We start from the raw sequence: 22,583 nt of genomic DNA on the forward strand, positions 1-22,583 counted from the left end.
CCATTTTCACCACTGTTGTGCACATGTTAGGGCAAAGCTCCCCATGTGGAAGGGGGGGGGGGTTGTAGGGGAACTTGTCCCCTGCAAAAAAAATAAATAAATAATAAAGGTTTTAAAGTATGTTACAGTGCATTAAAGTTATTCATTTAAATGTGATTCCATGAAATGAGATTTAATTCAAATTTGTTCAGTCATTTGTGATTCATTGAAGTGAGATTCAGTAAAAACAGACATAATTATACATATACATGTATAAATATGCATAAATAAAACTAAAGCTGATATATATATATATATATATATATATATATATATATATATGTGCATTCCATACATTTGGTCGAATTACACTTAGTCGAAAATGATACCAGGCATTGCACTTGACTGATAGCTCACTTGGTCAAAGTTCATTTGGTTGAAAATGGAATATAGACCCTGCCCCACTGCAGTGCAACCCTGGAGTGAGAATATTAAATAAGGGGGGGGGGCACAGCCCCCAAATAATTTTAATGTATTCACTATTATAAGAAGGCATCTCCATTAGAAATGCATTTAAATATGTATATATATATATATATATATATATATATATATATATATATATATATATATATATATATATATATATATATATATATATATATATCTTTAGTAAAAACTATTGGCATAATGTGTGGGGCTATGCCCTCACCCCAATGTGGGGGGCTGTGCCCCCCACCCCCCCTTATGTAATATTCTCACTCCAGGGTTGCACTGCAGTGGGGCAGGGACTATATTCCATTTTCGACCAAATGAACTTCGACCAAGTGAGTTTTCAGTGAAGTGAAATGCCTGGAATCATTTTCCACTAAGTGTAATTCGACCAAATGTATGGAATCCATATATATATATATATATATATATATATATATATATGTATATATATATATATATATATATATATATATATATATATATATATGTGTGTGTATATATATATATATATATATATATATATATATATGGGTCCACTTTGTAATTTCAAAATACTGAAATCCCAAATTTCAGTATTTCAAAATTACATACCCGAAATCACATAATCATGAAAACACAGAAGCGCAAAATTCAAAATCCCGAAGCACGGAGATGTTGAATTTCACGCTTCTAGTGATGCAGTGTGTGAGTGGATGGGTGGAAGTTTAGGTAAGTATGTATGTGTATGTGTGTTCATTAGGGGCTTTAGTGTGTGTGTCAGTGTGTGTTGTGTCTGTGATTTGTGTGTGTGACGGACTGTGAAATGTGTGGGTGTGAGTTTCTTTTGTGTGTCTGTTTGTGGATCTTGGAGTTAGTATATTTAAGTAGGGGGTTGCAGGGGGACTTGCCCCCCTGCTCATCTGTAGTGTAGGATTTTCTGTTTGATTGTGGGGGGATGTTGTGTATATGTGTATGTGTGTGTTGTATGTGTATTGTGTGTTTGGGATTTTAAATTTCACTGTTATGGGGTTTTGATATTTAGTGTTTTTGGCTTTGTAAGTCCGTAGTACTGAAATTCGGGATTTCAATATTTCAGGATTACAAAGTGGATCCATATATAGATATATATATATATATATATATATATATATATATATATATATATATATATATATATATATATATATATATATGTGTGTGTGTGTGTGTGTGTGTGTGTATTTATTTGTAATTGTGATGCTATTGTCCATCGGATCATAGGAGAATATGAGGCTAAAAACCCTAAAAGGCCCTTTTAAGCCTAGCCATGTGTCGCAGAAATATTAGAAAGGTGTTACTCCTATGAATTATGTCATAATTTATGTATAGGGTATATAAACTCGAGCATGAGTGGTTGAGCATGTACAGGCTTCCTGTCCCTCTAATAGAAACGTTGGTTGTCAGACCAAGTGTTTTTGCTGTTGCAGTATACTACACAAGTCTGAGTATCCATAACTTGCTTTGAAAATAATTTCAAAATCTGGAAGCAATTAGTGCAGCTGTTTTATCTTTGAAGGTAATTGTCATGCTATTGATCTGTAAATTTTTCATGAAAATACTGGCTGTAATGCATTGGTGCCCTGTTCAAGATGAGTTTCACTGGCTTACACCTGCTGAGTGCCAGGATAGTCTGTGGCTCCCTTTGACACTGAACTGGATTAAGAATATCTCTGAAAATAATTATGAATGACGGAATTATTTTAGTAATTCAGTCCTTTATATACAGGGGACCAAAAGCAGCCAAGCACAGAATTGTCATTAATTAGTAAAGGGATTAAACCTCATAGCCATTGCTGTTTTCAGCAACATAGGCCTGTTAGCACCTGCATTATGGGTTTTAGGAATGGCAGGTCTACTGATGGACCTGCCATCTGTCTAGTAATAAACAAAACTTTTTGCCAAAAAAGGAGCATTGAACCAATGTATTCTGCTTTATTTTATGTCTCAGCTTTCAGTCCTGTATGGACAAGGCACTTGTTACTTCTTTTTTTACACTCGCCCAGTCTTCATAACACACTCCTGTCTTCTCATACTTCTTTGTAAAAGATTGTGCTGTTTTTCATAGGGTTCATTTCTGTCCAGTTTTGTTCCAACCCCTGTCCAACATATATGTATGTGTATAATCCAGCAGGAGCAAAGTTAGTAAAATTTCCTCCACATGACTCAGCAGCCGAAAAATAATTACTTTATTGTTAAAAGTAATCGCTTTTCTTTCTGGTCCGAACGCTTCCCCAAGCTTTATTAAAATCACTTTAAACAACTACTACTAATATAGAGGGTAGTCATTAAAGACAACCTATAGAATGTCTAGCTTAATTACATCATCATCATTCTATGAACCCCCCCCCCCCAGCAAGTTGTTAACAATGCTGCAACTAGAAACTGAAGACTATTAAATGCCAAAATCATCATATTCAATGTCATAACATTCAAAACAGGAAAACACTCAAATGACTTGCAAAAAATATATATGTAGCATTTGCAGTTTATGCTAAAAATCCAGTCATACATAAATAACTATGTCCACTTATAACAAAACATCAAATTCTAAAATGAATAGTAACTACTCCAGCCATACATACTGTATAAAACGTATGCAAGATAATGTCTCGAGTTCTTGGTCAAAGCCAAGTGAAAATAGTGCTTCTCTGAGAGCTGTATAACAAATTCAGTAAAGCCTCATATTATATAAGCAGTAAACAAGGACCTTTGACATAGAATGCTCTGTAAATCCTGGCTTCTTAAACAAATATTGCTTAAGTAGCTCTAAATTTCTTCATGCTAGTGCACTTTAATGGCTCATTTTTCAGCTAAACAACAAACTTTAATCATGTTTCATTTCATGAACAAAGAACACAAAATTTTAAAATCAAAATATTCATTGAGACACTTCATAATTAAATCAACTTTAAAAACAGAAGCATTAACTAAGCTCTAACTTCAAAGATGTTCAACAATTCTGTGTTAGCCACTTCTTATTTCACTAAACAACTCATTCCACATATGACATAAAAATTCATAATAATAGCATATATTCACAACATCTACCTTGGTAGGCCCTGGTGTTGCCACTGATGAAAATCAAGCATTAATGGAGGAGCTCCACTGTTTCATTGAACTTGTATTTATAGTTTTCAAGCTCCCCTCTAGTGGTAGATTACTACATTCAAAAACTTCATGTTAAAACAGAGACGCTGCAAGCTTAAAAATTATGTTTTCATTGCATCAAGGAATTGTCTAGTCGCTACTTGATATGCAATGTCATTGTACAGCATAACATTGATAGGTCTTTTTATATAAAAGCTTAACGTAGATGCAGTCAATATCTGCTTAAAATCAAAATGAACAGATATTTTAACTATAGCTTATACAAGGTCCATAAATAAGCAGAGAATAAAAATGCAGTATGCAATATAATTCAGAACTACTAAAAATAAAATAAGTATTATGGCCATGTCAAGACAATTCCTTAATTTTTATGTCATATGTAGAATGCGTCATTTATTGAAATAAGAAATGGTTAACACATTGTTGTTGAACATCTTTGAAGTTAGAGCTTAGTTAATGCTTCTGTTTTTAAAGTTGATTTAATTATGAAGTGTCTCAATTAATATTTTGATTGTAAAATTTTGTATTCTTTATTCATGAAATGAAACATGACTAAGGTTTGTTATTTATCTGAAAATTGAGCCTTTAAAGTGCACTAGCATGAAGAAATTTAGAGCTACTTAAGCAGTATTTGTTTAAGAAGCCAGGATTTACAGAGCATTCTATGTCACAGGTCCTTGTTTACTGCTTATACAATATGAGGCTCTATTGAATGTGTTATACAGCTCTCAGAGAAGCACTATTTTCACTTGGCTTTGACCAAGAACTCGAGATATTATATTACATACGTTTTATATAGTATGTACAGTTTGGAGTAGTTACTATTCATTTTAGAATTAAATGTTTTGTTATAAGTGGACATATTTATGTATGAGTGGATTTTTAGCATAAACTGTAAATGTTACATATATGTTTTTTGGAAGTCAGTTGAGTGTTTTCCTGTTTTGAATGTTATGACATTGAATATGATGACTTTGGCATTTAGTAGTCTTCAGTTTCTAGTTGCAGCATTGTTAACAACTTGCTGGGGGGAGGGGGTTGATAGAATGATGATGATGTAATTAAGCTAGACATTCTATAGGTTGTCTTTAATGACTACCCTCTATATTAGTAGTAGTTGTTTAAAGTGATTTTAATAAAGTCTGGGGAAGCGTTCGGACCAGAAAGCGAGAGCCCTTACTTTTAACAATAAAGCAATTATTTTTCAGCTGCTAAGTCGTGTGGAGGAATTTTACTAATTTTGTTCCTGTTGGATTATGCACTTGTTTCTCTGACTCGAGGCCCAGTTGGTGTGATTTGCTGTTTAGTATATATGTATGTGTGGTCATACAGTCCTATTCTGTTAATGGTTTCTTGTGCAGCAGTTAGTCATTTTGAAACATATCATTTAATCATTTGAAGTTTGTCACATTTCTAACAGTGAAGTAGTCTCTAGAGCTAGATACAGAATTCAAATTGTGTCTTATTGGAGTAATATCATTTCTACATAGCATGCTTTATTGATGAATTATTTCTTGAATTTTGCTTTTCTGTTCACACAGTCATCCTTTAATCTTAGAGTCCCCATTATCTACTGGCCCATTCAGTTCTAGTACTTTGCACCATCCGGATATGGCAGATGAAGGAGGTAAGACCTGGGGACTGGAGCTTTCATCCAGTTGTTTGTTAGCTCCCATCTCCTTTTTATTTTGATCACACTGAGGATATTATTATATACATGGGTGAGGTGGCTATTTATGCCCTCCTCTTCCTGAGTCCTTAGATAATGCTGTATATGAGTATTGGCATGCAGTGGGCTCTACAAAGATGTTTGTTCACGTATGCAAACATTTTAACTTTCCAGAAGCTGAAAGAAAGTAGTATTCTGTCTCCATTTAAACTTTTAGTATGATTATTAGCTTGAATAAAAAGCGGCAAGAGTGATATGAAATATAAAGGGTTAATTTAGAAATAGTATAAAATGCTGAAAAATAAGAAGTAGTAAGTGTGCTGGCATAGCTTAGATATTAGCATCCATGTAAAGGAGTATGTTATTGAGAAACTAAGTCTGTAAAAATAACTGCGCAGATGGCAACTGGAAGGACATCAGTGATGTAAAGAGATGTAACATCAAGTTTCAGATAGTGCTGGAATACCATGTTTCAGATAATGCAAGAGTTTCCATGAATCATCAAACTACAAAGAACCAGGGACAAGGGAACAAAGGAAAACTGTTCTGCAAAGAAAGAACTGTTATACATCAGACTATGAGGAAAAAAATATCAGAATTTTTGGTATAAATATGAGTGCAACAGTAAACAAGCTTTGGGAAAAGTCAAATGTAACAGTAAAGCATATTAACTGAAGCAGTTATCTGTGTATTTGTTGTACTTAGTACAATACAGTAATAAGACTAGTTGGTCACAATAAATAGTTAATTATACTTTGGTATGCTTGCATGTAAATGCAAGTAACAGCAAAAAACAAACAGAAGACGTCATATAATTCTTCAATGGCGAGCCGCAGTTGACGGACCAAATGGTTTCTTATTGTGACAACTACAGCTTCTTTTTTTATTTTGTTCAGTTGGTAAGTTCTCTTCCAGTGCAAACATTTGCCTTCTTCTGCACAGTATCCAGTACCAGAACAGTGCATCTCTGCAGATTCCACAGGTCCTGTATATTCACACAGCTGAATCTGCCAGCTGTCTTTGACCACCTTTTGAGAGAATCAACGAGGGAATTTCCTCGCTTTCTCAAAGGAAGATTTGGCCGCCTTCCACACACAAACTGGTAATTCTCTTTTTGTTTCTCATTCTAATGCATGGATGCCATAAACAAAAGAACTGTAAAGTGTTAGACTACCTCTCAGGTAGACAATAATAATAGTCCAGCACATGTATGGTCAGGATTTAAAGATTGGTATAAACATAACTGCAGCACATGTAGTACTTTACTAGGTAAAGTTTGTGTCAATGCTTTATATAAATGCATTATGCTTGACTGGTATCTTAAACAGCAACATCATTTGTATGACAGTAAACGTTTATTGTACAAGTTATATGAAACTACTTTCTGTGTGCAGTGTCATAAATGTACATCTTGCTAGACAAAAGTGGCATAAAACCACTGCACATTACAAAACAGATAACAGAGATGAAGTTCATGGTGAACTGACAAAAAGATTTAATAAACTACTAAGACACAGTCAGAGTGAGTTCAGAAAGTTCAGTCAACATATGTAAATACTTTTTCAAAAGTATGTAAGAGCTTTAAAGGCAGCAGATAAGAATACTGACAAATATAATCTGGTTAGTAAAGAGTTAAAGCAACAGCAGTTAACTATGCTGATAAAAAATAATTTACGACATACTATTCTACCTTTTGAAAATGGTTAAGTGTACACAGCATAAACTTTCATTCAGTTACAGCAAGGCACTTAAATAGTAATTTTCAAACCATTTCAAATAACAAAACAGTTCTAGCATATAGAAATCAAATGAGAGTAGTTAAACGCAGTAAAGACATGACGTCACAAGACTGACATGCATGTATTTTCTTTTCACGTAAAGTGCAGCAAAAGGCACACAACAGCAAATGTAAATCCATGTAAATATATTTGTTTTAAGCATGTGTTAGTTAAGCCAATATCTCTTTTTGTTTCTTACAATATTTTGTAATTGTATGATAGCATAAAGAAATAGCAAAGACTCCAGCAAAAACAGTATTCAAAAGCAATATTATTCATAATTAGGCAAGTTAATGTTTTACAACTGGATTCTAATATCAAGTTGCAAGTATATTAACGAATGACTGAAGAATACGAGTAAGTGCTAAAGGAGTTATAGGTTACGTGTCTAGAATGCGCACAAAGAAAAAAATGATGTGAGCTTAAATCTTTCCAGGCTAGAATGAGTAGTTACAAAGACTGTTGCATACCATAAAATGTTACTAGTACTGAAATTTATAAGGTCAAGGAAACAAGACTGGTTGCCAGGCCAAATGGCTTACATTTTTCTAAAATATTATTGTTAAGTATTCACGTACAGCATTAAGCAAAAAGCACAAAAGTCTAATCCTGTTTAGTAATTGTAATAAGATGTCACAATTGTGCATACATGTCATTAATAATCTATTTGCAAGTAAATACTACGCAGAGTACAGTCAGTACATGGGCTATGGTATGCAGTTAAAATAAATTATGCAGGTCCCTTTACAAAAAGGGAGGGTACGAATAGCTAGTAGTAACAGTAAAGGTCTTTTCAAAATGTATAAAAGCAATTCCTATTACAACTTTGACAGTATAGGCAACAGCGACAGCTTTATAAAAATATTTTCTGTTTTTCAATATGGCAAAAAATAAGCAAATGTGTAACAAGTGTCACAGTCTAGATAACAGCCAAAAGGGCAAGCATACATTCAATTCTCACAGTATAAAGCAAATAAACAATACTGCAATAAAACAATATATACTACAGCGGGAAGAGCATGCTTTTAATTTTACACTAAGTGTGCAAACAGTACTGTAAAAGGGACTCAAATAAAAGTACAAAGTGTTAATACCAAAAATACATTTTAATGTTTCAAGTAATGTAATTAGCAGGCTTCAATTTAATGCTACGTTTAAAAACTAGACCGAGTGCATATTACAGCCATGTATATACAAATGCAAAAACAATTTGTACAAGCAAGTGTATTCTGCACAGTATATAGTAAATGGTTTATCTATGTAAATAGACAATTTTGCATTCAAGTATTATATGTAGAGTAACAAGTCGAAGCTTGATATTTGTGACATATAAAAAAAATTATAAAATTACAATGCCTTTGCAATACAATCCTCAAGCATTGTCAATAAATGACTGTATAGGACATCACTTTATAGAGTAATATTCAGATTCATCCAGTTCTAATAGTAATGGTTGTCATTGTGTTGACAATATAAAACTGTGTTAACTTTCTGTATTAAAAGAAAACTAAAGGTTGTGTTTCCCAATGTGTTTCTAGTTAATAGCAATATAACTTAACTAAAAGTACATACTAATGTCTACTGTTTGTATTTAAAATAAAACAAGAGGGAATGTATACAGTGATAGATATGTTTAAAAATGTGTAAATGCATGTGCACATCAATTTGCTAGTTAAAAGCATATACACATCTGTTGCTATAATATGTAGAAATAATATAGTTAGTTAAATACATGTATTTCTGTTTTCTAGCATACATATATTGTGGTACAGCTTGAGACAAGCTGAATGTTCAGTGTCTGGAACATGCTTCAAGGACTATAGATAAAAATGAAGCTGCGAGACAAGGCACGCAGCATTCAATACAGACATCTGCAGTTCATTTGCATCATTCTGAACATCAAAACAGAGGGAATTATAATATTTCATGAATAAACATAGTTAAAAATGCTACACAAAATAAAACACAAGACAAATTTCAGTTGTAAAAAGCATACAGCATGTACCTTTGGGAGAATAACATTTAACACAGATATAACAGTATGGTTAGCTAAACAAGGTCAAGCATATATAAACGTAGAGAAAAAAAATCAAAGACTCACATAAACATTTCAGTAAACAGCTCTATGTTTATTAGATGCTGTACATTACCTCAAAAATATAACGGTTCTAACAAGGAAAGACATCATGCAAAAATTGGCACAGTGTGTAGACAACACAAAAATACCAATACTCTGTTTATTTGTATGAACAACACAGTAATAGAAGGAAAATGACCATGGATTAAAATACTTACCATTTTGGGTAACAGGCCAGTACTTCATACAGATCAAATGCTAAAAGTACCATCCACTTGTACTATGATAGGACAACAATACCCAAAAAAAAAAAAAAACAATATTGCACTTCGATATTACATTTCCAAGTTTTAAAGATGCCAAATGCAGATTTAAAAGAGCTTGGTATGAAAACTAGTAGAACAAAATATCTCACAGATTGTACATTTACAAGCACAAGGGAATCCTACTATTTAGTAAGTCATTACAAGTATCTTTGACAGACAAATTACAATTTAGTGCTAAGTATCTAAATGTGTAAATTGAACAAAATATTCTGTAAATGAAAAATATTGCCTTCAAATTTCAAAAGATTTGTTAAAGTGGCACCACAGTTTGTATGTGTGGTTTCAAATAACCCAGTGTTAATAGTAAAAGACAAAAAACAGAAGCTGACACTGTCCATAATTGGTGGGACATATTCAGAAGATGGTCATCATTTGGGACCAAATTGTTAAATTGGTTAATACATCCTGTGTCGTTAGTTTTAGGAGTAATAATGATAACAGCTTGGAATTGTTTTATATGCTGCAGGTTACAGAGTTGCAATAACTCAACAAGTTATGATTGTAAATATGAGCAAAGTGATAAATGCTGTAAATAGCAATGCTGATGAAACAAATACAGTCTTTTCTTTAACTGAAGTTTAGTCCGCTCCTCAAAATAACAAAATAATGGGGAACTTTTAAGAAAATAGTATTCTGTCTCCATTTAAAATGTTGTTAGCATGATTATTAGCTTGAATAAAAAGCTGCAAGAATGATATGAAATATAAAGGGTTAATTTAGAAATAATATAAAATGCTGAAAAATAAGTAGTAGTAAGTGGGCTGGCATAGCTTAGATATTAGCATCCATGTAAAGGAGTATGTTATTGAGAAACAAAGTCTGTAAAAATAACTGCGCAGATGGCAACTGGAAGGCCATCAGTGATGTAAAGAGATGTAACATCAAGTTTCAGATAGTGCTGGAACACCACGTTTCAGATAATGCAAGACTGAGTTTCCATGGATCATCAAACTATAAAGAACCAAGGACAAGGGAACAAAGGAAAACTGTTCTACAAAGAAAGAACTGTTATACATCAGACTCTGAGAAAAAATATCAGACTTTTTGTTATAAATATGAGTGTAATAGTAAACAAGCTTTGGGAATTTGCCATAGAGAGCTGACAGCATCTGTGTTGCATGCTTGTAGATCCAAAAGGAAATGTAATAGTAAAAAAGCATATTAATTGAAGCAGTTGTCTCTGTGTATTTATTGTACTTAGTACAATACAGTAATAAGACTAGTTGATCACAATAAGTAGTTAAATATACTTTGGTATGCTTGCATGTAAATGCAAGTAACAGCAAAAAACAACAGAAGATGTAATATAATTCTTCAGAAGCCTTGCCCCCACTAAGTCTGTTTCTCAGGCAGGATTTCTGGTCTCTGTCAGCGAGTCTTCTGATCACCAAAGAATACCAGGAACCAAAACACAAAATGTTGAAACTGTGGAACCACAGAGAACAGCTAAACCAGCACGACCAACTAATGATTCTCCACAATTGGTTTATTAAGGTTTAAGCACTTTCATCAGGATTACAGCAATGAGTTAATCAGAAACGCATCACAAAACCTCAACAGGAATTTAAAAAGTTTTTCAAAAACATCACGTTACAAGACAACCAGTCAGTGACCATTCAATTAAATTAAAGTCACAAAACCCAAAAATGTTAAAGTAAATAGGTAAAATGCATAATCAACAAAATAAAATAAGGTTGGAATAAAAGTAAGAATAAAAAATGCATTTACACTTCTAAAGACTTCAATTTCAAAATGCTACTGATAGACGCATTGTGGCCATGGTGGTGCAGAGGGCAGCCACAGTAGTGCAACAGTTAGCTTTGCCGCCTCACAGCAAGAGGTTCTCTGGTTCGATCGTTGGCTGGGATGCCTTCTGTGCGGAGTTTGCATGTCCTCCCTGTGCTACGGTTTCCTCCCACATCCCAAAGACAGGCTGTAGGTGGATTGGATACTCTAAATTGTCCCTAGGCATGAGTGCGTGCATGTGTGTGCCTTCTGTGGAAGGTTGGGTGCCGGGCTGGCAACTCGACACCGTAAAACTTCACTTCCAATCATGAGTGGAGAGGTGATACACTGTGGCAATCCCTAACTGGGAAGAACCGAAAGAAGACGATGACTGATAGACACATTGTCATTCAAACCAGGAATGGTGAATGCATTTAATTTGACTTGCCAGAGAAGCTCTTTATATTCTAACACAAGTTTCCAAGGACAACCCCCCCCCCCCCCCCCCCCCCCAGGGATCTTCCCTTACCAGGTCAATACCCATAAACACAAAATAATGGTCAGGAAACTTGGAAACATGCTTAGCTAAAGGCATTGTTAGCGTTGTTTTTCCTAATATCTAAGGTATTTATTTTTTGTTTGTTCTATCAGTAGTGTTTTGAAATTGAAGTCTTTAGAAATGTAAATGCCTTTTTTATTCTTACTTTTATTCCAACCTTATTTTATTTTGTTAATTATGTATTTTACCTATTTACTTTAAACTTTAATTTAATTGAGTGATCACTAATTGGTTGTCTTCTAACTTGTGATGTTTTTGAAAAACTTTTTAAATTCCTGTTGAGGTTTGTGATGTGTTTCTGATGAAGTCATTGCTGTAATCCTGACAAAAGCGCTTAAACCTTAATAAACCAGTTGTGGAGAATCATTAGTTGGTCGTGCTGGTTTAGCTGTTCTCTGTGGTTCCACAGTCTTCTGATCATGTTGCTTCCATCAGGGCTGTCTCACCACCCTTGCCACCCCCAGGAGAATAAGTAGACTTATGTTTTACCATTTCTCGCCTTTCCCTGGTGAACAGCCAGCTTCTGAACTACTGCTTGATCCCTGGCTGCTGCTGGTGAAGGCAGATGCGTGCACTACTGGGTTTCCTATTTGTATACAAATATAGTGTGTACTTTTTTCTTCATATATTTCATATAATATTTGTCTATACTTTTAGCCAGGAGAGGAAGAGAAAGAAAGTGGAGCAGCCCCAGAATCTGCAGTTCCTCAGATGGTTGCAAAGAGAGCTTTGAGAGACTTCGTAGGGTTAGAAGACTGTGACAAAGCAACCCGAGAAGCAATGATGAACTTCAGTTTTTACCTAACAATTGGTGACATGGATGAAGCTTTTAAGTCCATTAAACTCATCAGAAGGTAGGAGATTACAAGTTTAAAATAAACTGAAAATAATTGTTTATTGATAACCATACCATATAGATTGAGTTAGAACACTATCTTCATCCACATGCTAGGCTAAGGAAGCATACAAATAATATAAAACGTGCAAATATAGTTACTGCTAAGAACAGAAGCCTATAAAAGAAACATAATGCAGACATCTCCTATGCATCAGATTTTAAAAGATGTCCATCATTGGATCACTGATATTCTGCCAAGGACTGGAACAACCAACCAGCTTCCAAACTTCAGGGCACCTTCCACACACACTGACCTCTACCTGACATGAGGAATGGAGGAGAAAATCAGAGACTAGGACACTAAGACTTCATTACTTTCTTGCCCCAGAAGAGTGTGCTTGGTTGCAGGCTTCTGGAGATTAACTGTCTACTTGGACTCCTTCAAAGCTGTGTAGATACAGACTTCTTCAAAGCTGTGTAGATACGTACCCTTTTGGAGGACTTCCTTCCACATCAATATTTCTGAAATTAAATCAATGATTTTTGTTCATAATTCTTATAGAATGTCTGTAAATTTAATGGTTGTCACTAAAAAAAATTTTGTCAGGAACTTTGGTTTTTAGCTCTAGTTCCCTAAGGAGAATACTATGAAATGTTTACTTTTTGTAAGGAATAAAACTTACTAATTACTACACAAATTAGTCCTAGGGGCTTAAGCTTTTGTCTTTGAGTGTTTTCATTAAATAATTTTACCTCAAAACTGTTTTTTCTTGTTAGTTTTCTTTACCAACACTTGAAGTTCCACTAATTGCTTTCAGTTACCATTTTCTGTTTAGACAGTCCTTTGTCCCTCTAGGTTTTTCTATGTCAGCTTCTTTTTTGTGAGGAAGAAGTGTTCTGTTTCTGCTTAACAGTGTTGGCAGTGTCAACCTAAGAATGGTCCTAGACTTTTCTGTCCTATACATTCACATTAAGATCTTAAAATTCAAAATGCTTTCTATTCAATCCTAAAATAATTCAGTTGCTTGTTGCATTTTTCTGTGTCTGCTTCTTATTTTCAGTTTTTCTGTTTTGCCGTTTGGTTTATCTGCATCTCCAAGAGTGCTTACAGTATGCCTGATTATGGTAATGGCCCATTGCAGTTTGCAGGGCATTCATACTTTCCCATATTTAAACAATTGCCTAATTTTTGCAACCCTCTCCTCAGGTTGTCAAGAATTTTTGTCTTGGGTAATATACCTTTCCCTGAGCCTGGGATTTCGGGTGAACACAGTTAATTTTTTTCTTATTTCTTACCATAGGATAGTGTTTTTGAGATATATTCTAGATACAACAGTTATGATAGGTCTTTCTTTCTCCCAAACCATTTCTTCAAAATCTGTAACTACAGATGCATCAGACTTTGCTTGGGGAACTGTGTCAAAGGGAATTGAAGTACAGGGCCTCTGGAACAGGCAAGACACATTTAAACAAATAAATGTAAACTAAATGATGTCTCTGATTAATGCTGTCAAATCTTTGAACCATATTTGTATTTCAGAGCCTCTAATATCAGTCGTAGACTACACCACAGTGATTTGGTACATAAACGGGGTAACCAGGTCATATTGTCCTTGCAGACTAGTGACTTAGTTCAAGTTGTCCGTTCAGTCTACCTAAATTCCATCATGGAAACTTTGTTGCAGACAAGCTGAGCATGACCAGGACAGACCCCCATGAATGGAAGTTGAACCTAGGGGTCTACCAGGAGCTGATTCAACTGGTGGAAGTGCTCAGGTAAATCTGATTACCTCAAGACACAACAGGCGATTGTAGATGTTTTGCTTCAGAACTCCTTTCAATCAGGCCTGGAAGACAGATGTCTTTTCGTTCCCATGGACAGGAATATTTCTCTGTGCTTTTTCACCCCTTTCACTGATAACCTGGGTTCTTTTTCTCTAGAAGGACTCTCCAAATATAACTGTAGTGACTAACTGGCCCAGGCAGCAGTAATTCTCCCATCTTCTGAAAATGGCCATGGACAATTACTATAAGTTTACTCGCAGAATGGACTTCCTCACACAGGACAGTGGTTGTTTGATATGCCCCAACCTTCAATTTCTTCATTTAACCACCTGGATCATAAAAATTCAATACCTTTTAGGCACTTTTTTTTCTGATGATGTGCATCAGGTATTAAAAAAGGCAAAGAAACCTGCTACTAGGAAAATCATATATTGGTAAGTCGAAAAGATTTTCTGATTGATATCTTAGTAAGGACCAGGACCCTTTTCAGGCCAAGTTGCATCCAGTTTTTCAGTAATTGTGAGTTGTTATCTCCTGGCCTTTCCTACTCTTCCATTAAGATTCATCTCTCAACCATATCTGCTTGTCTGCTCTCAAATCCCCGCTGGCTGATCCAATCCTTGGCAGAACTTCCCGTAAAGCTTAGGCTACAACAATGATCTATTTGAATGTCTACTGTTATTGTAAATTTATTTACACAACTGTACTTTTTCCTCTGCTTCCTTTATTTATGTTGTTAATGATGCAGAACTGTCATGCCCTTCTACCTCATTGTCCTTTTGAGAGTTCAGCACGTGCTACAGTAATTTTAACAAAGCTTGATGAAGTTCTGCCATCTGCCAGCTGAGTTCATTATTTATTTTTTTTAATGAGTGCAACTGCTAATGTAGTAACTGGGGCAATGATCTGTTGTGAGAAATCTTTTAAGATTAGGAAGTGTTAAAATAAATGTGCTGATTTATACTCACGGATCTAATAAATCTGTTGCTTAAGAACAGAAATAAGCAAATAAAGAATACTCTGAATGATCTTTTGCAAATCTTGTGAAAATAATAATGCATTTAGAATAAAGTAGTAATGCCTGAGACAGTGGCATAGCTTGACAGAACCCTAAATAAGACCCAGACAATCCAAGTTTGATTAGTTGCTCTGGCTGTGGAAGAAACAAGTTGAGTGGATGAGAGTGGTCAGATGAAGCGAAGCTTCTTTGTTTATGAGCTGGCTGATGATCGTTTTGTTGCTAGGGAGACTATGTTAGCTGCCCTCATGGATGGTGTCACTAATAACATCATGCTAACTCCTGTCCAGTAAGGGCTTCCTCTTCCCTTGCAGATCTGAAATTCCCATCCTTGGCCATGTATATAAAGCCGCTTGTTGGTTCTTCACCCTTCTTAAAGTGGATAGGGATTTCACTTATGAAAGGCCTAGTTATTTGCTCTGAATTATAAGCACAGACCTCAGAATTTGTCACCATTCAAAGACAACCGATTACTTGGAGTCATTGACAACTGTCATTGAAGACCTCATGCCCCATGGGGAAATGCTTACTTTTTTATTATTTGCTTCTACAAAATGTCATTTTGGAAAGCCAGACAGAGACTGAACTTTTACAAGAATTAGTCAAACCACTCCACTGATTGAATTGAAAGCCATTACATATAGAACTGAATGGGTAAACTAAAACCCTTGTGTGTTAGATCTTCTGTGAATTATCCGGAATACAGGTGCAGAGAATTACTAAAAGTCATGAAGCAAATGACATCTTTCCTTGCATCTGGAATTCTTGGTGCTTTATACTTTTAGCATAGATGATATTAACAGAATCTTGTATGCCATATCAGCTTGACCTTCTTCTTCTTCTTCTTTCGGCTTTTCCCGGTTAGGGGTCCATCCTTACATAAGGATATACAAACATATCCCTTCAGTGTAGTGCATTTAAGTGAGTAAATATGGCTCCCAACAGCTAACTACTGTACTCTTTTGAATGGTTGTAATATAGCCTTTGATGTTAACCTTAGTGTCATTATACTGCTGTTGGTAATTATAGTGAAGCATATATATCCTTCTTAGCATATATTAAGAGTTTAATGTGCTTCAGATTGTGCTTAATTTTAGCTGGAAATGCATTATGAATGAAAATCCTTGCTCATCTCATGTGCTCATACTCCAAGAAGATGCTAACATACCTACAGACTAGGCACATGCATAACTTTCATTGTAGCTATTCCTTTTACATCTGTCACTCACTTGATAAAGCAAGAATGTTACCTTTGGCATCAGGCTTAGTTCATTGTTTTTCATGATGATGTATTTTAAGTTAAAAACATCACAGGATGACATGTGGAAGTATTAAGAGAGTCAGTTTATGGTGAAGTGTTGTTCATAATGATTACTGCTGCAGTAGACTAAACTACATGAGTTATATCCTACATAGGATATAGTAGTCAGCCAACTTCCAAAGCTTCAGGATATCTTCTACACAACCAAGCCATTAGTCATCTTGAACTGAGTAATTAAAAAGACAGGTTTAGGGCACCAAGCCCTTCAGCACTTTCTTGCCACCGAAGAGAGCACTCCTTTCCAGACTTCACAGGATTGATGGTCGGTTTTCCATTGCTGAGCAGATAAGTTCCCTTTGAGGAAAAAACTTTCGCATATTATTTTTAATGCTTTAATTTACTCTTTTGTGTGGGAAAGTACATTTTAAGCTAGGATTATATGTTTTTATTGACTGTCACATATTGTTATTGTATTTATAAACGGGGATGCACTTTTGTGTTTGACAGTTTAAAAGCTTGTTTAAACATTCCAAAACCATTTTTTTTCTGGAAGAAACTATTTAAATTATGTTTTAGGTCTGGCAAAATGTATTAGAGTGCTTTTTACTGGGAAAAGGGATTTTATACTAATTTTAAAATTTTATCTGCTTGTGCTGCTTAGTTTCCATGAGAAAGAAGCACTATTTTCAGCTTTGAGCATTGAAGAAACGATTGTTCCTATGGTTGGTCAATCCTCCAGCCACAAAAAGAAAAAGTTAACTAAGTAGCCATTGCTGCCACAGCAGGCTAGCAGTTTGCCTCATCTGCAGGTAGATGACTCTGCTGTGGCCAAAGCTGGTTCCTCAAACTACTCATCTTTTTTCACGGATCCCTCTGGTGTTGTCCATATAGCCACTATGGACCAGGGGTTAGCCACATTCTCTATGACTGTTGGTATCCCCTCACTGAGCAAGGAAGAGCCTCTTTTGATTGGCTTGGGAAAAGGGCCAGGAAAGGTGCTCCTGCTTAGCCAGAATGTTATGCTTATTTATGGGGAAATTGCTACTGCCTTAATAAACCTATTTGCCCAACTTTCAAAGAAATAGAAACTTGAATGTTTACCTTCTCCAGCACCAGTTCCACAGGACAGGACAGGAATAGTTTATTCGGTCTGGCTGAGGGTCTTATATAGGCTATTGACCCATTTTATATGGCAGTACAGGTAAAAGAAAAAGGGTTTCATCTTTTCTTGAAGAGATTCAAGAAATTGAAACTGTAAGTGAATGTGACGGGACAGGTACAGTTTGTGCTCCTCAGATTTCTGACTCAGACTCTTGAGGGACAGCATGGTATCTGAATATCCCTGTGAGGCATTCCCTTTCTCTGAGACAGTCTCAAGAATGTGCCAGTTTCTTCAGTGGGAGAACACCGAGGTTTTTCAATCCTTTAAAAAGTACTCTGAACTATTACAACTGGAATTTCTAGAACAACCTTCCTTTCCCCCAGTGCTGTCAACTTGTAGGATGTGTTTGGCACAACCAGTGGTTTTCTGGACAGCAGATAGACTATTTCCTCGGTCTTTCAAATTTTTATACACTCATCCCAGACCTAAACCAGCAGCTATAGCTTTCGTTAATCCAGCTATTGTGAAACATTGTGTTAATTCTAATCCTTTCCTTCTGTCAAGATGGCAAACCAGTTGATACATTTGGGGGGTGTATACTTGTGCAACTTCAGTGTTTAGAATTCTGAATTGTCAGGGCAATATATTTGTTTATTCTGACTAATTGTGAATGTGTGAGGAATGTCAAATCTACAGTTCCCTTCTGTGAGAAAAAAAAAAACTGCTTTGTGTTGTTTAGTTTCTTCAATTTCTTGGGTCACTACTCATTGTTTAAAGTGTGCTTATGACTCTGTAGCTACTATATCCAGGGCTATTGCCGCTTGTTCTGTGCTGTGGAGGTTTGCCTGTCTGCATTCTCAGAATCTCCCAGAGGATGAAAAAAATGAAATTTTAAATTCACATTTGGATAGAGAGTTAGTTTTTGGGAACTTTGCTTCAGACATAATCAAGATGGATAAGTTGATACAGGAAATCTCTCTGATTTTTCAGCCCTCATTCATTACATTTTCCAGTGGATTTTCTGCTCCCTTGTCCAATTTTGGCAAGAAACAAGTCTCAGCAAAATGCCAGTTAAGCAAACTGTTAAAAATGACAGGGAGGTTCCAAAAAAAAGAAAGCAGGACCCCCCCCCCCCATAACGAAGGACCTTCAAATAAGTTGGAATTACTGTGTAAGAAACCTTGTTGTCACCCCCTGACAGTCCCATATCCCTTCCAGAAAACCTGAGTCTCCATGTCTGTCTCTGGCAGCAGACTGCTTCAGACTAATGGATTCTGAGACTGATTCTTCAGGGTTACAAATAGCAGTAGGAAGAAATCCTTCCTTTCCAGAGAATTATTCCACATCCACCAAACAAAACCTCTGTATTCCTTCCTATCTTACAGTGCATGCTTTCTGAAGGGGAAATGGAAACACTTCCTCCTTTCAAGTTTGGAAGAGGTTTTTATTCAAGAATGTTTCTGGTGCCAAAGAAAGATGCCTGGAGACCAGTTCAGGACCCTTCTTTCCTAAAACAGTATGTGATAGTGGCCAAGTTCACAAGTTGTCACCCCTTCTTCCTCATTTGAGTTTTTTGGTAACCTTAGATTAAAAAGATGCTTATCACATTTCTATTCATCCAGACTTCAGAGTTTCTTATGGTTTTGTGTGTCTGGATCTCTATATCAGTTCTCTGCCTTACCCTTTGAGAAACCCACAGCACCAGGAGTGTTCACAAAGTATCTAGCTCCAGTTATAGCTCACTGCAAGCTACAGAGTATCCACATTTTCCCATATTTAGATGACTTGCTTATCTTTGCAGAGTCTTTTTTCAAAGTGTCAGGAATCTCTCACTTGGGGGAGAGATCTCCTCTGCAGGCTCGGATTCCAAGAAAACATTTAAAAGTAATTTTTGACTTCATCACACATAGGTTCATAGGTTCATACTTAGCTATCTGCCCGAGGGCCCGAGGAAGCCTAGCCGCTCGTCTTTTATGCCTTTTAAGGCTTAGCTTTTAGCATATATACTATCTTTTTTATTTATTTTGGCCTCTGTGTGTCACTGAGTTAATCCCCTGGAGTAATCCCTGGGGTATATATCCATATCCAAGATTTCTCTTTGAACAAGGCAAGCGAAGGTGAGCTCTGCCTCTCAGGTGTATTTGATTTGATTTTGTTCCACAGCATCTTTTGTCTTGAGTGATGAATCTCCTCGCCCCCACGCCCGTAAATAGTGTCAAGGTGGTTTTCTCCTCGCCTTGTGGCTCTGATTGTGTTCCTGGGGTGTCTGCTAGACACCTAAGTACAAAGAGCATATCTTCCACAGGAAATAATAGATCTATATGTAGATCTTTTATAAGGGTTTCCATTCAGACTTCAGTCACTGTGTGGAAATCCATCAGGATTCTTGGTCTCCTGGCACCTATAATTCTTGTGGTACCTCTGGCAATACTCCACCTGAGAAAGATACAGTGGTATCTGAAGTCTCTTTGGTCCCAGCACCAACACCCATTTAGTTTTCAGATTCCAGTTTTGTGATTTGTGAGAAGAGAAATGACTTGGTGGAAAAATCAAATATCCCTAAATCCAGGTCACCCTTCTTCCCTCCTGTTCCAAAGCGTCAGTCACCACAGACACCTTGAACATTGCTAGGAAAATAGTTTCAAGGAGGATAAAAGTGCAAGGTGTCTGAGGCAGCAGTGACAGACACAAGCACATAAAAAATGAGGTGCTTGCCGTTATCAATGCATTCAACACTCTGAATCATCTTTGGTCCCCAGGGGCACTTCAGTGATGTGGTACACAGGCCCTGGTTGCCTAATGGATAAGGCACTGGCCTTCTAAGCTAGGGATTTTACCTTACAGAAACAGAGTACCGGGTTTGATTCACACCTTTGGCAAGTATGTCTAGGCTTAAAGGCCCCCTGGGGTCATTATCCTAGTAATTACCTATAAACCTATAAACAAGCAAGGGGAAACTAGATCTTAACCCCTATGCAGACTAGCCATGTTAGCATGGGATATAGCTTTACAGCACAGTGTCACTCTACAGGCTGTCTATATGTAGCAAACAAGTTGCCTTAGTGTTGGCTCTGACCTCTTGGAGCTGATCACCTTCAGTACTGGCTGTTAACAAGGCTCCGTCTCCAGCTGTTAGTCTTCCTAACCCCTTCTTAGTTAAAGGGGCTCCTTTGGGTCTGGTAGCTTCCCCCTTCCACTCCACCGGAGCTATCAATGGAATACTCACCTTCCCAGCTTGGATCCGGCATATGGGTTCCTCATCCTGTAAGATATCCTCCAAGCCCTTGTCAGTGGCTTTATCCACTTGGTCATCGAGGTCAGTGGGCAGTATCAAAACATCTAACTTGGAGTAGCTGACAGCTCAGATCCAATTAGGTCTTATTCCTTTGGGTTTAGGATTGATTCCCAGTACCTCACCTCCATTTTTCTTGTTTTCTTTCTCGGTCCCTTTGGAACTGAGGTCATTGGGCCCAGCTTCATTCCCACCATCAGTGTTGGATCTGATGGCTTGCCTGTCTTCACCTTCAGCTCCATCCTTGGTCTCATGGAGTTAGACTATTACTGGGCTAAACGGACCTCGGGGTTGTAGCGTTGAGGCTGCTCTTTCTGGGTCTGGGTTGGTTGTCCCTACTTCAGATTCATCCCTCCTACTTGGAGCTTAAGCATTCAACAGCTGAGCTCCAGTCTTGATGTTTGAATGAGACTTAGCTCCCTCAGACTTGGGTGCATCTTTAGTATCTTTGAGTATTGATACCCTCAGTTCCAGGAGTCCAGTGTCTGCTTCTGCCTTCGTTGTGGAGATGATATTTTCTTCTAAGTCAATGGGTCGGGTTTCCCAATGTGATGTTCAGTCCCCTTTCTCATCTGGACCTGCAGCCAGTCATCAGTATGCTCCTGGACAGCCTATGTCAGTTGGTCTCCTATCTGTTCCTATGGCGGAGCTTCCTGCCTCATCCCCCTCTCCTCCTTTGTTGCTGTAGTGGGAGGTCAGAGGTAAGAGGCAATGTAAGATGAAGCACCTCAACTCCCCGGAGGAGTCTCTCATGGAAGATACTGACCTTGAGGAAGGAGAGGGGTCCCCTAAGTTTCTGCAGGATGATGCCTGTTTTGGTGATCTCTTGTAGCTTCTTTGCCAACCTGGGTCTGGACCACTAAAGCCCCTTTCTGGAGGAGTCAATATTTGTGGAGGTTTTCAGCATGGCCCCATCCATGTCTTTGATGGTTCCCCAGCTGGACGTACTTATAGACTTAGTGTCTCAGAGCGTTCGGAAAGAACTCAGCAGAGTGGAGCCCATTCCCAAGAAGCCTGATAAAATTCTTGCTTCCCCCAAGGACCAGCTGCATTGAAGTAAGGGTCTGGCTGTGGATGAGACTGTGGTGGTGGCCACCAAAAAGGAAATCTCTGAGGAAAGCTCCACGGTATGTTTCCCAAATAGCGAATCTTGGGCTTTGGACTATTTAGGGGACAACTCATATCCCTCAGCCACATTCACTTTGAGGGCATTTAATTATTTAATCTCACTTAACTAGACTCCAATTTGATCTGGTGTCTGAAGTGTCAAGGAATGTTAAGACACAGCAGTCTCTGGAGATTCAAAAGACACTGGAGACTCTGTTGTCTACACCGCTATCGACTGCCAATGTTTCCATGAGGGTTACTTCCAGTGCAGCCAATGAACATCCCTGCCATCTGGCTCTGACATCACCATGTGTTGCCATGATTGGATGCGGTTATGTAACTTTATGGGTTGTTTCAAGGCATCCATTATTAACTTCCCATTTGATAGTTCCTCCTCCTTTGCACTGAAAGTTAAAGATGCTCTAACTAGGAGCGAGCAAGAAAGG

At 36.9% G+C, this 22,583-nt stretch overlaps 1 protein-coding gene across 1 annotated transcript in view; it reads left to right on the forward strand.

Annotated features, from left to right (window-relative positions):
* IFT140 (intraflagellar transport 140) overlaps window positions 1-22,583 on the forward strand; it is a 3,212,973-nt gene that overhangs the window by 1,842,992 nt on the left and 1,347,398 nt on the right. Inside the window, exon 21 of the mRNA XM_044089294.1 lies at window positions 12,392-12,588. Coding sequence (XP_043945229.1) covers window positions 12,392-12,588 — 197 coding nt within the window. The remainder of the gene's footprint in view (window positions 1-12,391; window positions 12,589-22,583) is intronic.

Source organism: Protopterus annectens, chromosome 12.part0 (genome assembly GCF_019279795.1).
Source record: "Protopterus annectens isolate FY-2018-M chromosome 12.part0, PAN1.0, whole genome shotgun sequence".
NCBI classification, from domain to species: domain Eukaryota; kingdom Metazoa; phylum Chordata; order Ceratodontiformes; family Protopteridae; genus Protopterus; species Protopterus annectens.